General features: G+C 46.0%; 2 protein-coding genes across 3 annotated transcripts in view; one reads left to right on the forward strand and one right to left on the reverse strand.

Annotated features, from left to right (window-relative positions):
• Window positions 1–1,710: 1,710 nt before the first annotated feature.
• Window positions 1,711–16,997, reverse strand: LOC114044977 (replication protein A 32 kDa subunit-like). Its single transcript, XM_027864765.1, has 9 exons — window positions 16,832–16,997; window positions 16,141–16,247; window positions 13,879–13,980; window positions 13,658–13,771; window positions 11,917–11,991; window positions 9,755–9,871; window positions 5,630–5,752; window positions 2,966–3,060; window positions 1,711–2,285 (listed from the first exon to the last, which is right to left on the reverse strand). Exons 1-9 carry the CDS (start codon window positions 16,839–16,841, stop codon window positions 2,201–2,203), a joined length of 828 nt encoding a protein of 275 aa, XP_027720566.1. The 5' UTR covers window positions 16,842–16,997; the 3' UTR covers window positions 1,711–2,200.
• Window positions 16,998–17,218: 221 nt separating this feature from the next.
• Window positions 17,219–17,908, forward strand: part of SMPDL3B (sphingomyelin phosphodiesterase acid like 3B) — a 43,581-nt gene continuing 42,891 nt past the window's right edge. The window contains exon 1 of one of the 2 annotated variants that reach the window (XM_027864367.1): window positions 17,219–17,430. The gene's annotated coding sequence lies outside the window, so the exon portion shown is untranslated. The remainder of the gene's footprint in view (window positions 17,431–17,908) is intronic. The other variant, XM_027864365.1, reaches the window with a different exon arrangement.

Raw genomic sequence — 17,908 nt, forward strand, 5'->3', positions numbered from 1 at the left:
TGCCAAATGTGGCATGTGAATGTAATATAATATTATTGTACCTTTCTTAGGAAAGGATGGAAAGGAATAATTCAGAGAAACAGGGAAGGCAGCATCAGAACATGCAGGACTCCAGTGAGACAACTGAAGACATCAGAAGAAGACTAAGCTCAGGGCAAAGGCAATGATCAAGACTGATTTCAGATGACTGGTGCTGAAACATACCAAGGCCAAAGGTTCAAAGTATATACACCGAGATTAAAAACAGAAAGGAAAACTGTGGTATGTACCAAAATATCCACAGCAACACTTTTTGTGGTGAGTGAGAAATAGAAACAAAATTAACGTCCATCAATTAGGGAAGTGGATGAACAAATTCTGCCCTGTGATCGTAACAGAATATTACTGTGCTGTAAGGAACAAGGAAGGAGGAATTCAGAGTTACAGGAAGATCTATACAAACCAATGCAGAACTGAAGTAAGCAGAATCAGAGTGACGTATAAAACAAGACGACTGCAACGTAGATATAATGACAAGAAAAGGAAGAAAACCTCTTGACTAACTGAAAAAACGGTAAGAGATCTGGAGAACGGATAATGAAATAAGCCGATGGTGGGGAACCTGCAGCCCCCGAGGCCACGTGGCCCTCTAGGTCCTCAAGTGCCACCCTTTGAGTGAATCCAAACTCCACTGAACAAATCCTTTCATTAAGGGGATTTGTTCTGTAAAACTTGGACTTAGTCAAAAGGCCTCATGCAGCCTCAAGGCAGGCCGCAGGCTCCCCACCCTGACAGACCATTCTTCTCAGCAGAGGTAGGGGGACTGGAAAAGCATCCAGCTTCTCTTACTGCCTGCCACATTGCCTGGGGCTCCTCTTCTAGCCTCCTGTGGCCAGACTCTGCTCAGCCGCAGGACTTTCACACAAACATTGGATGCCTCCACCACCCTGGTGCCGGCCCTCAGTGCTTCCGGCTTGGATTACTACAATGGCCTGCTGGTGGGCCTCCCTGCCTCAGGTTCTCCTCACTCAGCTGTCAAACAGATCTTTAGCTAGAGAGTCCATAGGACGTCAACCCTCCCTTGATCTAGTCAACTCCAGGCCTATCACCCCGGCGCCAGACGTGAAGTCCCACTGGTTGTTCAAAGCCCTTCCCAGCCTGGCCCCTTCCCTACCTTTCCAATCTTGTTAAATCTTGCTTAACTTAGTTCAGGTGCTCTGTGATCCAGTCTCCTGGCTGTTCCGGTAAGCTCCATTTGCTCACTCCAGGCATTGGCACTGGCTGTCCCTCGTCCCTGGAACTCTCTTCCTAATCCATCTCCAGGCTTACCTTCTAAAGGAAGCCTTCCCCGATCCCCTTTAATGCTAGTACTGCCTCTCCAGTGACTGTTTCCAACTGATACCATCTACATCCTGTTGTACAACTGCTTGTTTCTCCTCCATCAGACTGAGCTCCTCCAGAACGGTGACTATCTTTTGCCTTTCTTTGTATCCCCAGTGCTCAGCACAGTGATCGGCACCCAGCAGGCACTTTAATAAGTATTTGTTGACTGTCCAATGCATCACCAAACCAGCTGTTTTTACATGGCTATTTTTCTTTGTTAGAAGAGAGTGCAGCAGATCTAGAAATGAGTGTGATGTAAAAACAAAAGACACTAATAGAACTTACTTTAAAAAAGGCAAGTCTTCGACCCTAATGTTCTGGTGAGTTAATGAAACAGGAACACTTAAAAAATGTTAACCCAAGATCAGGTCATGTTTATTTTGCACTCTAACTAATGATCTTCCCATACGTTCTTCAGCATCACGTTCATCAGCATTACTACAACAGGTGCACACACATCCGTCCAGCCACCCCTGCTGCCTGATCTGGAAGCCATGGCCAGAAAACAAGGCCCCGCTGGCTGGCCCCAGGACATTCAGGCCCGCCCACTTTTTCTGAGGGAGGGAAGCTTTAAGACACAAGTTTTCAAACCCTCTTTTAAATAATATTTTCCCCTGACTCCTATGGTGCCTCCCTCCACCAAGTCCAGACATTTCTGCGAGTTTGTGCTAGTTGACTGGTAAGTGTGCTTGGTGTCAGCTGGGGCGTCAGAAGGAGATGGGGAGCAGAAGCTCTGAGGAAGCATATGAGAGTGTCTGTGGAAAACCTTGTCAGTCACTAGATCAAATGACGCACGGTGGGAGCTGAGGCTCTTGTGAAAACAAAACTAGCTGTTGAGTTACTCCGCGTCTGTGGATTTGAAGTGGTCATCATCCACGGTGGAATAGATGTGTCCCTCATTGCTGAGAAAATCGACAGCTTGCCTGGAGGAGAGAGAGAACATGAGCTCAGCTCGCTTCAGACGAGCGGTTTGTAAAGAGAGAGAAGCTGGCCAGAGGCTCCCCCCACTTCCTGCCGATACAGACCACAGTTTGGTCACCCTGTTTGCACAAGGCAGAGGAGAAGGCAGACTTGAGCACAGGTCTCTCATGGGGCAGGGGAAAGCTGACCAGAGTCTGTGGCTACAGGAGGCTAAAGAGGAGCCCCAGGCAATGTGGCACAGTGAGCGAAGGTGGAGTCTTGAGTGGGGTTCAGGCCTGGCCTCCGCTACTGACCAGCTGTGACTCTAGCTTGTGCTACTTCCTTCCCCTCCTTGGCTTCAGTTTGCTCATCTCTTAACCTATTTGTGAGGTTCTGTAGTGACTGTTCTGTGAAAGTTCTGTAGGACTGGCAGAGAGAAGTTCATTTCCTGCAGCCCCAGGCAGTCTCCCCGTCTCCCCCTCCCCTCCCCTCCAAGGGCTCCGCAGCCTCATCTCAATCCTCTGAACCAAGCCTAAAGGCTGGCACATAAACCCTCCTGGGGTTTGGAGCTACCCTGTGACAGCTCTGGCCAGAGAAGGTCCTCACACAAGCCTCCTCCGACAGCCTGGGCAGTTCAGACACCATCTGTTAAGTCAGTATGCGTGTTCTGGAGGCCTGACTGGAGGGGAGTCAGTGCACTTACTTGATTACAGACACATTTAGGTTGTGAAGCTGAGACTTGAGATCCTGAAAGTTCATGCCTTCTGGCCTTGGGCATGCTTTAATCAAATTCAGCACCTGTGGGGAGAACCATCAAAATCTGACTGACTGATCACAGAAAATCCACTATAAACACACCACTAGGAAAAACTCGGAAGAGAAATCGGTTAAGCCAGATGGAAACCCTGATGTGACAACATGACAAAACACTTAAAAGTGCTGAGTACGTGCACCCTGTGCTGGATGTGACACACAGGACACCAGACGGCCTTGTGCAAGCCACACGTCATTCTGAGTGACAGAACAAAGCGTTGTGTGGGGTTGAAGGAGACGGAGTGTGGGGCTGGGAGTGGGGACGGAGGAGACAGGCAGGGCAGGCCGGTGCAAGGAGCCAAGGGCACAGCAGTCTGATCCTGCCCAGGGTGGTAGGGGTGGAAGTTAACAGTCATCCAGAGTTCAGAGTGCTTGGAGGGGAGAAGTCACAGACTTCAGTGAGAGCTGGAAGTAACCCTGGTGACCATCTAGTTCAAATCTCTGCTAAGACCGACCTGATCAGGGGTTATCCAGCCTCTGCTTGGAGACCTCCAAGAAAGAAGAACCTTCATGGTCCGGAGCGGCCATTCCACGCAGGGACAGCTCGAGCTAATGAGCTTTCCCTGACGTGAAGCCTAAAGCCGGCCCCTGCCAACGTCCCCCATTGCTCCTGGTTCTTCTGTCTGGGGCCAGAGAACAAGTGTGATCCCCTTCCGTGTGAAGGCCCTCCAGACTCTAACCCTGGCTCTCACATCCCCTCTGCTCCAAGGCCAGACCTGCAGCCCTTCACCACCCTGGCTGTCCTCTGGACACCCTGCAGCTCTTCAGGGCTCCTCTTAAACCACAGCATCTGACCAGGATGGAGGAGCGTGGGACCACCACCTCCCCACTCCTGGAAGCCCAGGAGTTCATACCGAGCTGGGAGTCCCCCAACTCCCTAGACATTTTTCAGACAAGCTGCAAACCACACCTTGAATTTGCAAAGTTGCAAATAATGGTAGGAAATAAAAGCTGAAAGTCGGAATGGAACCAGGCTGAGAAGAGGGGAGTGTGACTGTCAGGCAAGGTGAACTTTCCTCTGCAGTCCCATGAAGCTGCTTGGGATCTTTGTGAGATACGAGCAGAACCACTTGTGGAAAGGATTATTCTGGGAGCAGTGAGAAGAATGGAGGGATGAGGAGACCTGGAAGGAGGTTACTGTATCAGGGCCCTGACTGTGGAATGAAGAGGGAAAGACCAGAGACATGCTGTAGAGATGCAGCTGATAGGACCTGCTCGTGCAATACACACAATGACTACAACAACTAGGTGGAAAGAACACCACCAAACTGATCACTGAGCCCCTGTCATGACCGTGCTTGGTGCAAAGAAGACATATGAGAATGAAGCCCTCTCCCTTCCAGGCGGGGTCAAGGTCCGTGGGCGTGCAACACCATGGAATCTATTAAGAATCAGTGGATGCAAGGGTTAGTTTTGCTGAACTGCTTCTCCCTTTGTCTCTTTTTTATTTTAAGGGATGGTGGTCTGGGAAGAAGAGGTAGGAGGGACATACTGGGAAATGGAAGTTGTATAAAAACAAAAGACATCAATGAATTAAAAAACAAAACCAAAAACACCTCACGATGAACAAAGGACCCGCTCAAATGGCAGTGCCACCAAGCGAAGGAATGAATTCAGAAGAGCGAGCAGGGGTGGGGGGAAACCTGGGCCATGCTGACAGTGATGTTCTGCAGGAACAGCTGGGGGAGAGCTGATCCAGCACCAAGTCCCCAGAGGCCTGAAACGGTGAGTGACAGTGGGCAGAGCAAGGCCAGGAGCTCCAGGGTTGCACTGAGGTCAAGGGTGAGTCTGTAAGTACAAGCAGAATGGAGGAGGTGGAATGGAAGTGAGGGATGGTCCAGGGACCACAGATTATAACAGAGACAAATCAGCTTGGTGCTAGGGAGAGCAGGAACAAGAGGAGGCTTGGGTGAGGGAGAGGAGAGCCCCAAATATGAGAGATGGGGCAAGCAAAAGAAGTGTAAAAAAGCGACCGCGCCGCAGCGGAGCTGAAGTTCAGCGGGAGATGAGCAGCGGGAAGATCTGGGGTCACCAATGCAGACACTGAAATCCCTAAGAATAGTTCCTTGATACCGACAGCCAGAGGGCCCTCCAACAATGGCACCTTTACACATCTATTGAGCAATCACATATGAACGGGAGACACTGCTGGAGGGGAGGCTCCAAGGCTGCATTTTGATTTAGCAAGTTTTAAAAATTAAAGAATAGAATGGAATCCCGCATTCTCCTTCTAAAAAAATGATACTAGTAAAGAAGGCAGGGAGGGATTAACTCACTGAAAAACGAGAGTAGGGGCAGCCAGGTGGTGCAGTGGACAGAACACTGGCCATGCAGTCAGGAGGACCTGAGTTCAAATCCAGCCTCAGATGCTTACTAGCTGTGTGACCCCGGATGAGTCACTTAACCATGACTGCCTCCAAAAAAAAAAAAAATACAAAAAAGAAAAAAAAAGAAATAAAATATGGGAGAAATAGCAGCACATGCATGGCATTAGAATATCATAATTAGTGGGCACATGAGCCAGGATACTGATGCTTTCACACACGAGGCTTACCTGGTTCTGGGTTACAGTGAGGCCATTTGCCGGCATAAGACTACTCCCACCAAAGCTGTTTCCCCCAAAGCTTCCTGGATCCCTTATTCCAGAGGTGCTGAGAGAAGGTCTTCCTGCCAAGGGCTAAAGAAAAAAAAAGGACACTTAAAGTACTAGGTTGGGAATCAGGAGACGAGTTCTAGTCCAGCCCTGCCGCCAGCCTCACAGGGCAGCATTCCACTCTCTGGACCCAAGTTCCCTCCCCTAAGGTCAAGTTGCAGGGCCTCTTGGAAGGCCCCTCAGACATGGGAAAGAACAATTCTTCTGTACTCTTTTGCTCTAAGATGTGTAACATCAGTTGAGGTCAGTGTTTCATAATACTGGGCAGGGTGTTTAGAGTGAACAGAGAGAAAGAACAAGAGTCAGATTTTTTTTTTTTTGAGTTTAGGTTTTTAAGATGGAAGGGTCTTTGGTAGTAAAAGTTAGACAAACTGGCAAAAATCTGCCATGAACAAACAGTTGTGAAACCCTGGACACAATGATCTCCAAGGCAGGGCTAGTTTGAAAAGGATATTGGTGGGGGGAAGCCCAGCTAGGTGGCACAGTGGATAGAGCTCTGGCCTTGGAGTCAGGAAAACCTGAATTCAAATCCAGCCTCAGACACTTGACACCTACTAACCATGTGACCCTGGGCAAGTCCCTTAACCCCAATTGCCTCACTTAAAAAAAAAAAAAAAAAAAAAAAAAGGATATGAGAGGGCTTAGCAGATTGTAAATTCAGCGTGAGCCAACAAAGCCAAGAAAACCCTGGGCTGCATTAATGGAAGCGTCGTTGCCTGGACTAGGGAGGTGACAGACCTCCTACCCTCTGCTGAGTTCAGACTATTTCTCGGAAGACGTGTCTGGTGAGAGGTACCACATTTTAATGAGGCCACGGATGAGCTGGAGGAATAGGCAGGAAACTTGGGGTGGGGTGGAGTGGGGCAGGAGAGGACAGGAGAGTACAGTCTTCAAATGCTTCAAAGACCGGAAGAGAGGAGATTACTCTGCTTGGCCCTAGAGACCACAATTAGCAGGAAGAGGCAAAAATTACAAAGAAGCAAATCTAGGATTGGGGTGACGAGTAATGCCCTTCCTAACAATTAGAGCTATGCACAAGTGAAGGGGTTCTTTCTCAGTGGAAGTCCTCAAGAAAAAACTGGACGGAAAAAAAAAAAAAAGCAAAACTGGATGACCAGTTGTGTATGCTGTCAAATTAAAGAATCACGGAATCTGAGAATTGGAAGGAAGCTCACTACCCATTCAGTCCAACCCATCTTGGACAAATTCCCACTGTACCAGACCCAACAATGGTCTTTCAGCCTCTTCCCAGGAAGCCACCACCTCCAACTCGGCCCACCCCCTTCTGGGCTGCTCTAACTGGCGGGAAGTCATCCCTGACGCCCAGCCCAAATTGGCCTTTGGTCCCTTCCACCCCACCCCCCAAAGTCCAGCCCTTCTCCACACTACAGGCTTCCAAACACTCTCAGACAGCCACCGTGCGCCCCCTGAGCCTTCTCGTCTCCAGGCTAAATAGCCCCACTTCACGTCACTGTCTGGGTGGCCCTCTTCTGGCACTCTTCAGCTTATGGACAGCTTAGCCCCCAGAACTGAACACAGCACTCCAGACAGAGTCTGACATGGGTAGAGGACAGGGGACTGTCACCACCCTACTCTTGGAAACAATGCCCTGACTTACACAGTCCTAGAAGGTACTGCCTTTTCTGGCTACCACAGCTGACTCACATCTAGCGTGCAGTCTGCTAAAACATCTAGATCGTTTTCAGAACTGCTCCCTAATCATGCCTCCCAGCTCATTTTTTGTACCCAACAGTTTAGATCTTTGGGTTTATCAAACATTAAGTTATTGTGGTCATTTAGTTCAGCATATTGCACACCTCGTCTATTCCACTGATCAACCTCTCTATTTCTTATCCAATACCAGATTATTTTGTTGAAGTGTAGTTTGAAATCTAATACTACTAAGCTACTTTTTTTCCTCTTTTTTTTCCATTGATTCCCTCGATATTCTTGACTTTTTTCTCCTCCAGATGAATTTATTATTTTTTCTAGCTCTATAAAGTAATTCTTTGGTATTTTCATTGGTATGACACTGAATTAACTAATTTAGAGAGTACTGTCATTTTTATATTGGCTCAACCTGTCCATGAGCAATTGGTACTTCTCCAATTGTTTAAATCTGTCTTTATTTCTGTGAAAAGTGTTTTGTAATAGTGTTCTGAGTTCTTGTGCGTCTTGGCAAGTTGACTCCTAAGTATTTTATACAGTCTGCAGTTATTTTAAATGGGATTTTTCTTTCCATCTCTTGGAGCCAAATTTTGTCAGTAAAATGCTGAGGATTTGTGTGGGTCTACTTTATATCCTGCAACTCTGTATAGTTGTTCATTGTTAACTAGATTTTTAATCGATTCTCTTGGGTTGTCTAAGGACACTATCATATCCTCTGCACAAAGCTGCTTCAATTTCTTTTTCTTGTCTTATTGCTATAGCTAGTATTCCTAGTACAATAATGATAGTGGTGATAATAGACATCTGTGCTTCACCTCTGATCTAAATGGAAAGACTTCTAGTTCATCCCTATTACAGATAATTCATGCTTTTGGTTTTAAATAGATACTTATCATTTTAAGAAAAGCTCCATTGTGATTCCTATGCTTTCTAGAGTTTTTAATAGGAATACATGTTGTATTTTGTAAAAAACTTTTTATGCGGGGCAGCCAGGTGGCGCAGTGGATAGAGCACCAGCCCTGAAGTCAGAAAGACCTGAGTTCAAATCCAACCTCAGACCAAACACTTGACACTTACTAGCTGTGTGACCCTGGGCAAGTCACTTAACCCCAATTGCGTAAAAAAAAAAATTAAAAACAAAACAAGATACTTTTTATGCATCTAGTAATATAATCATATGATTTTTGTTGCTTTTGTTTTTGATATGGTCAATTAAGCTGATAGTTTTCCCAATACTGAACCAGTCCTGCAACCTGTTATTGCATATGAATGTTGTGATACATCTCCTTGCTAGTATTTTACTTAAAATTTTTGTGTCCATTTTCATTAGGGCAATTGGTCTATAGTTTTCTTTTCCTGTTTGTGCTCTCCTCAGGTTAGGTATCAAAACCATATTAGTGTCATGAAAGGAATTTGGTAGGACTCCTTTATCTATTTTTTCAAACAGTTTATAAAAGTATTGGAATTGTTCTTTAAATGTTTGGTAGAATTTGTTTGTAAATCCATCTAATCCTGGATTTTTTTTCTTAGGGAGCTCACTGATGGCTTGTTCAATTTCTTTTTCTAAGACAGGATTATTTAGGTATTCTATTTAGATTTTTAAAAAATTCATCCATTTCATTTAGAGTGTCAATTTTATTGGTGTATAATTGGGCAAAACAGCTGCTAATAATTGCTTTAATTTCATCTTCACTGGTGGTGCATTCACCCTCTTCATTTTTGATACTGGTAATTTGATTAAGACATAAGGTTTTGAATGCAGTCAACATCATGGATTCATTTTGCTTAACTCTGCAAATGCGTTACAAGGGGTCCCCGCCCACCTCATTTCTTCTTCTCAGTTTATAAATTGAGAAGATTGGGAAGAGATAGCACTAGCGATACAAAAAAGGGGGACAATCTAACATTTTAAAAATTCACAGAAATTCAGAAGGAATCATAGACTAGCAATTCAGTTCTTAAAGTAATATACAGTAAGATGAGTGAGTGTATGAAATTGATTCCTGGATACATAGAGAATCCTCTCTTTGTGTGCTTCTATATATAGGTAAATGTTCTTTTTATGGTGTTTAAGTTCAGAAGAAAAAAACCATACACACATATCCTCTCAGCTCTAAATCTTATCCTATTTCCAACATCCTAGAGAAAGAAAAACTGATCTGCCCTATGTCTATCTTGTTTGCACATAAATGTTTCTATTTTGTTTCCCCCATCAGACTGTGAGCTCCTCCAGAACATTATCTTCTGCCTTTCTCTGTATGTCTAGCAGGTAGTACAGTGCCTGGCACACAGTAGGTGCCTAATAAATGCTTACTGATGGACTGACTGACCAAAGAATTACCTTCCAGAAGTACTCACCTGGCTGACAGATTGGCTTAGTACCATATGGGCATTGACAGTTTCCAGGATATGGATGGTAAACTCATTCATGTCCTCTAGAGGAAGAATCTTAAATGCCACCAAGCTCTTTTTGTTCTGTTAAAATAACAAGACAGTTTAGGACAAAGAAGGGAACACAGCAGGAGCTCTCTTCAAGCTGCCTCTAAGGCAGGATGACGCCAACATGAAAGTCAGTGATGGCCTGGGCTTCTCCTGCATCTGGTTGTCTAGAATGATGAATTATTGACCACAAAAGCAACATTAAGAATCAATGGTAAGGGGGCATCTAGATGGCACAGTGGGATAGAGCATTGGTCCTGGATTCAGGAAGACCTGAGTTCAAAACTGACCTCAGACGCTTGACACTTACTAGCTGTGTGACCCTAGGCAAGTCACTTCACCCCACTGCCTTGCAAAAAAAAGAATCAATGGTAGTCAGATTTTCCAGACTGTCCCCCAAAAGTCTAGTTAACCCTTAATAGCCTGCCGTATCCGATTAGGCCAATTGTGGACCCTAATGACCACGTGTCACCCAGTTTTTATGCAAAATAGATGTAGTTTCATCTTAGGGTATATGAACACATCCACCCTCTTTCTACAATGAGATGAACGACTTAGCTGCCCCTTCCTCAGTCTGAGCTCAGGACTCTGGCCCCTGTCTTCTTCCCGGCCTATGTCTGACCAGGGTTGCCTTATTTCTCTGACTCCCCAGGAAGTTGAGCACAGGAGCTACACACATCCTTTGGGAACTTTTCTAGGGGCTTTCTGTCTCCAGTACTCCCCAATTTCATTGGGGTAAATCCTCTTTCCACTAATACAGACTGCAAGTTAAACATAGAATCTGGGGTCTGCGTCTTCTGAAGCATCAGATTCATAAATATAGCTGCTCTGTGGAAGTTTTCCTTTAAGAGCATTTTGTCATAACTATCAGCAAAGCTCTGTACTTATTTACAGGCACAAGGGGACTCTGGGGACACGGACACAATATTCCAGACCAGCTTAAATTTCTATTTGGATTTCCAGGTAGCTGACATCCTCACAATTCACAGGCAGAGACAGAAAGGGGCTGAAACAATACTTAATATTAGATGTCAAGCAGGCAGGTTTTTAACATAGAACTGAGGGAGGGGGGAAGGGAGATTAAACTGCTGGTCTGCTGTTACTGACAGTATTGGTCTTCTTAAAGAAACCTAAGAATTTCAGGTCTGAGAACAGACCCCACCCCTCTGCCTCTTCCCCCTTAATTTTTATAGGAACATAATACTACAAGACTACTTTACACTGGACTTGATACCACAGCTTAAGGGATCTTAAGTAACTGACTTCAAGTATCACTACTACCAATCTCACATTCATAGAGGATAATTACAAGGTGCTTTTGTCACAAGTGCCTTAAAAACAAGTAGTATAAATACTACTCCCATTTTATAGGTGAGGAAAATAAGTTTCAGGAAAGAAAAGACCTGGCCAAGCTCGAATGGCTGCTAAGTGTTGAAGATGGGATTTGCATTTAGGTCTTTTTTGGGGGGGGGGGGGCAATCAGGATTAAGTGACTTGCCCAGCATCACACAGTTAGTAAATGTCTGAGGTTGGATTTGAATTCTGTTCTTCCTGACTCCAGGGCCAGTGCTCTATCCACTGCACCACTTAGCCGTCCTGCATTTAGGTCTTCTAAATGTGAAGTGAGCAGAACCCACGCATGTGTTCTTTCCACTAGACCCAACTGTTATTTTCTAAGTGCTCACTGAAATGGAAAATGAGAACTGTTTTCTACAAAAGAGACAGGAGAAAATGTAACACTTCATGAACTGTTCTCAAACTCACAGGTTTTAACAATTCTGACACAGCCCAGAATACTGTGGGACAAATACAGACCACGTTTGGTGTGTATAAAAGGTAAATGTTTTTACTCTGAAGAGTCATAATTTGCCAGAAGATGGGGTTCAAGAACCTATTATTTATTCCCAACACTGACAGTAGTGGTTATGTGATGGTGGGCAATTCACATCATTATGAGCCTCAGTTTCATCACCTGTAATAATTGTACTATCTGCCTCCCAGGGTCACTGTAAATGAAGCACTAGGTTAACTGCAAAGTGGTATATAAACGAGTGATGATTATTACTTATGTCCAACATTACCTGGAAAGACCTGAGATGACCAGCCACTTTCACATAGGTTTCTGGTGGTACCACAGTATTCTCACTGCTTGTGTCCTAAGAGTAGGGGAGGCAAAAATCAATCGGTGAGTTTTCTATGGTCATTGGCTAATGTGTCTGTTTAATTACCAACATGGGTAAGGAAAATGAAAGTTAAGAACAGGCATAGCTGCATGGCAAGAGAGGTTATTTCTATTCTTTCCATAACAGGGGGTCTTGAAGTTAGAATGAAGAGCCCTGTCACACTCTTAGCTTTCCTAAGGACTCTGGGTCAGGTGCTGCCCTTCCCTGGTCTCAGTTCTCTCTCCTCAAGGTCCAGCTCAGACTCAACTTTAAGAAGACTTTAAGAATGAATGTCGAAATAGCTCAAGACTCCAACAGCCAATAACACTTCAGAGTGGGCAGAATTCCCAACACCAGTGGCATGCAAAGGAGTCTGGACTTTACTTGGTAGGCAGAGAGCCACATAAAGTTTTGGATCAAAGGAATAAGACCAAAAGAATAGTTAGGTTGGCAATATAATGTAAGATAGATTGGAAGAACTGGAGTCAGGGAGGCTAGTCAGGAGGACGTTACAATAATCTAAGCAAGAAGGAAAGAGGACTTAAAAGAAATGAGTCTATTTCTAAAGGTAGAATCACTGGCACTGAGAAAGGTGTAGAGCGAAGAGAGTCCCTGTGGGGCAGTGGGCAGAGAAGACTTGAACTCAAGTGACCCTGCTACAAGCTCTCAGTGGTACAGGCAATTCTCAAAGCGCAGAAGTCACACAACAGTTATGGATCTGCATTAGGAGAGGTCATTTCCTCAGCAAGGACTTCCCTATACCAATGAAGTCACAGGTCCCCCCCCTCCAAGAAAACAAAGGCAAGAGAGGTTGTTATTAGGCTTAACCTGCACCTCTCACCTCACGCTAAATGGGTGACTAGCCACTCTGTCTCTATGCATGGCAGAATGCATACATACATTTGGCCTGATGAAGGACTCAGCCTGGGCACTTAATAGAGTGTACCTTCATCTTCACATTCTATCCCCATCCACCTTTAGGAAAGGTATTCCAAAGGCTCTCATGCAGAGTCTTCACATTTGACTGACCCTATGAGGTATAATGAGACCGTCTGGCAACGTGGTCCCAGAGACAAATACAGTGGTGCTGTCTGACTGAACAGGTGCCTCTTCCTGGGCTACCTCTCCCCACAGCCCGGCCAATGTGGGCTCATGCTGCTTCTTTCATCCAGAATGAAGGGGTTTTCCCATCCTTCAAGGTCCATGCTCCACCTACTCCATGAAGCAAGGCTGGGTGACTAGGGTACAATCCAGCCTTTGCTTAAAGACCTCCAGTGAGGGGGATAGCACTATCTCCCCACCCAAGGGAGCCCATGGGGCCAAACAAAGCAAATTTCTTTCATAACCCTCCAAATACCTGAAGTAGGCTGTCATCCTTCCCCTTCCCAAAAGCCTTCTTTTCTTTAGGCTAAGCATAGCTCATTCCTTCAACTGATTCTGATATATCATAGTCATCTTCAGTAGCCTCACAACCTTGGGCTCCCTCCTGCAGACACATTCTAGTTTACCAATGTCCTTTCTAAAATGGGGCATCCCAATACTCCTGATGTGGTCTGATTGCAGCAGAGTCCAGCAAAGCTATGCACTTTCCACAAGCCTGAGACCGTGTGGAAGTTCACTCACACCAAAGGATCTTTCCCATGCATCCCCACGCACTTACGTCGGTGTCCACCCACTGTCTGACGTCCATCGGCGCAGCCGTCATGTCATCGATTTTGTAAACAATGTTAGTCGGCGCCTTCTCTGCTTGCCGGATTATTCCCACAATAGTGACCTACGTAAAAAGGTAGACAATGATTTTCCTGAGTCCCAGGGTGAAACTTATGCCCTTTTAATCACAAACCATTATTCAGGGATTCTACCAAGATGTTGTTGCCATACCTGTGAAATCTCAATCTCCCCAATCTTAAATACTTCATCAATCAGGCTGGCAGAAAGGAGCTGTGATATGGTGCAAGGGACAATGTGCTGGGCTCGTGCTCTCTGTAAAGAAAACACACCGGTCAGTCTCCCTCATACAACCACAGGGATCTCAAAGAAAAACTCGATCAGCTGGATACTAAGGATCAGCAGTGAAAGACTGAAACAAAAACAAACAAAAACAAACAAAAAGACAGAGCAGACTGAAAGCTGGAGTTCTCCTCTGTCTATGAGAGAAACAACATGTGCGGAGTTGGATCCCACTCAGGACACTCTTGTGTTTGGTTTTCACCTCACATAGCCTCTGAGATCTTCATTACATCTGTTTTTAGCACAAGAAAACTAAGGTTCCATTAATTTACTCAGTGACCCTAGGCAAGCGTCATAATTTGGAGGTAAGGGGATGAAAAGAAAGAGTCCCAAATTTATTTCAGCCCACACAGAGAAATTTCTTGCAATATTGTTGTGTACAAGATTACAAAGGATGCACTAGTTTCTTATCATGAGGACAATGTACTGATCCCAAGCCACATTTAGGTAAGCACACATTCTTTAAGTATCCACTGCATAAAGCGTCTCAATTCTAGCTAAGACGACTCAAAAGGGCTTTGGGAATACCAAATACTTATTTTTTCCTAACTGAGCCAGGAGGTAGACATCAAATTAGACCAAGGTTTTACTGAATCTTGCCCCCCTCCCTGCTCCCTCTTGCTTCCAAGACCACGTCAATTTGGGGCCACACGGGCTAGGACTTACATTTAGAAAACCAAACCCCTCCATATCCCAAGGAGGCAACAGAGCGGAAGTGACATTCTACCAGAATTAAAGAATTCCATTCTAATGGAAGGACTGACCCTTGTCAATACTGACACTCCCCAAGAAAACAGATTCAGAAGGAAGCTATGGCTAAATAGGAGGCTGGCTCAAGGGTTTTCCTAAAGGAAAGAACCAACAGAATTGGCTTTATTGTGCGCCCAACAAGAAACGTTTCAAGGAACACATGATGTTACCTTGCTGTGCTTTCTGTGATGAGCTTAAGCAAAAAGACCCTTGTGAAGGGAACTGTAGCTTATGGGCCAACATTTACTGCAGAGAACGAAGAAGTAGAAAATCCACATAAAGAATCTGACAAGCACCACCAAACCAAGTTTATGTGTATTTTGATAACTGGCATCTTTAATATGAAGTGGGGCCCGGAGGAGGTTGGAAAATGTAGTTCAGGTTTAAGACACAAAAGAAGCCAAAAGCTTGTAAGCTACTCAGAAGCCTGTCAACTGGAAGTCATGAAAACTTTTTCCAAGAAGACACTTAAAGGTACGGGATCTAATGAGTAAATAATATGACAAAAAAATAAAACTATCTTTACAAGAAACTGAATACTGAAATAGGGAATACATCAGAATCAGCCGTCTATGTGCAGTCTAATCAGCAGCTAGTTTTAGAAAAGGTCAAAATCTACAATCCATCCCTTCCAAAGCACGAAAGTCTCAAAGGAAGATGGAGCCTTTGAATGTGGGGAACAGCAACTTACTCAAGGAAAGATTCACTAGCTGTTTTGTTAATTTTAAAAATGAAACCATATTCCTGGAGAGTCCTCAGAAGTAGAGGTAGAAGACAAGAGAGAGGTATGGGACCTATTTTTCATCCTGAGACAGTACTTCCTCCTTGCACCACTGTGAGAAGGCTAGATTGCAGAGATGACTCCATGGGAGCTGTGGCTACCGTTGAGGAGTGATCCAATTTATGTGAGACAGGCCCCACCCCATCACTAGGTTCCCCTTTCCCTTCTGTGGCTCTAAGCAAAAAGGGAAGGCTCTGATACTTCCAGTATCTAATCAGGAAGCCCTTTCCTACTCCCTAAAGTCAATCATTGGCTATTTTATTTACAGTCTGTGCTGATCGACTGAATATTCTGTTCATTCCTCCCTTTCTGTCCTTATTGATTCTCTATGATACATAAAATTAATTTGAGCTAAAAAATTAAGAAAAATAGAAATAAAACCATAGAAACAAATACAAATTAAAGGAGGACTTGACAAACATTTATTAAGCTTATCTCCACATCCTCTCCTGCCCAGCCCATCCCCTAGACATCCCCACATTACCAAGTCAATTCTGTTTATACTTAAATATCACAAATGGGTATTCATTTCTAAGCAGGGAGTCACTTTAGGAAGAAGTAAATAAAACAGTGCCAACTGTTTATCTTTATTTTCAACTTACTGATTTCCTTTCAGCCTGAGAAGCAGTAGGAGTGCCAAACCCCCCTGGGGGCTGTGTGTAGCCACCACTTACGTAGGAAGTGTTCCCATAGCCTCCATCAAATCCACCTGGCATTAACAGCAGACCAAAGACATCAGAATCACTTTTCCTCGCTGGAGTCAAGAATCCTCCATCCCATAGTGGACACCCGGCCCATCTTCCCCCACCCCACATCAGGGCCAGGCATCTCTACCCACCTGATCTCCTTCCTGTGTCCGTCCCCCGCCTTCATGATCCCCCACCCCCAGATTAGGGCCAAGCCTCTCACCCCACCCACCCCTTCCTGTGTCTGTCCCCTCCTTCATGATCTCCCACCCCCAGATTAGGACCGGACATCTCTCCCCACCTGGTCTCCTTCCTGTGTCCGTCCCCCGCCTTCATTATCCCCCAGCCTCAGATTAGGGCCAAGGCTCTCTCCCCACCTGGTCCCCTGCTTAGCACCCCATCTCCAGACCCCTTTAGAACCTCTATCCCCAGCTGCCCCCGCCTATTATCCCCAGACCGCTGCCAAGCCTCTCTACCCTGAGAGCCCCCCACTTCAGCACCCCTATCCTCGGAACCTAGACGAGCCTCCCACTCCACCTCTTTGTACATTTCCCTTTCCCCTTCTGTGCCCCCTCCCTTAAAGCCTCTCGCCCAGCTCCTCCATTACTGTTCCACATGGTGGCCACAGCGCCCCGAGGGCTGTAGCGGGGCCGCGTCTGCAAAGTCCGCTGGGAGCCCGAGGAATCCCGCAGTTTCTCCACCTAGAAGAAACCTGACTTCGCGCCACAAACACTATCCCGCGAACGGCCTTACTAATCAACTTGCTGGCTGCTTTCCTTTCCGCCTCTTTCAGCCAATCAACGCTGACGATACTCCAGGTTTACCCAATGGGCTTGGACAATGCTAGTGAGGCGTGCGCACACTTTGGTCCCGCGAGAGAAACGTGAAGTCTTCGCGGCCATATTTAGTACGGGCAAGGAACCAGTTCGAGCTACAGGTGCTAGAAACCCAGGCTAGAGAAACATCCCTGGAAAGCGACCAATGAAAAAATAGGATCTTACCCTCGTGTGGTCCCGCCCCTCAGAGATGACGTAACCTGCCCCTCTAGGAACCTCTTTCTCAGGTCTAAGAGTCTCGCAGCTGACTGACAAGGGCGCAAGCGCAGACCACTCAGTCCAGTCAGGACTGGGCGGCCAGGATTGATCAGTGTCATCTGGCCTCGGGCGCTGCAAGTTCGGATCACCTGCAACCAGGAGGTGTTTCGAGGTAACTGAGTCCAACACTGACTCCTCCCACCCTTGTTTTACAATGGAGGAAACTGAATCCTAGAGAGGGGGCGTGACCAGCCCACGGTCCCACTGGGAGCAGCCGGGCCCGGCCTGAGCCTCTCCACGATGGGGCTGGTGTCTGAGCAGCGCCCTGTCAGATTGCACCCTCTGCAGGGGTTGTTATCGCCGTTTTGCATATGAGGAAACTGAGTCTCACGTGCGGGGGCGGGGCAAAGCCTGGGTTTGGCATCCAGGCCAACCCCCAACCTCAGCCGAGCTCCTTCACTCCCCGGGGTCAGGCTCAGACAGGCAGCCAGTGTTAATTAAAATGCACTTAATTACCGCCACCTACGTGCCAGGTGCTGAGGTTCCAACCGCAACATCAAAGAACAAGCACTAATTAAACGCCTCCTACATACCTGGCGCTGTACTAAGCAACCGAGACCCAAAGAAACAACAAAGAAGGTCCCTGCCCT

The sequence above is a fragment of the Vombatus ursinus genome, unplaced genomic scaffold (assembly GCF_900497805.2).
Source record: "Vombatus ursinus unplaced genomic scaffold, bare-nosed wombat genome assembly UNPS02014775.1, whole genome shotgun sequence".
Classification (NCBI taxonomy): domain Eukaryota; kingdom Metazoa; phylum Chordata; class Mammalia; order Diprotodontia; family Vombatidae; genus Vombatus; species Vombatus ursinus.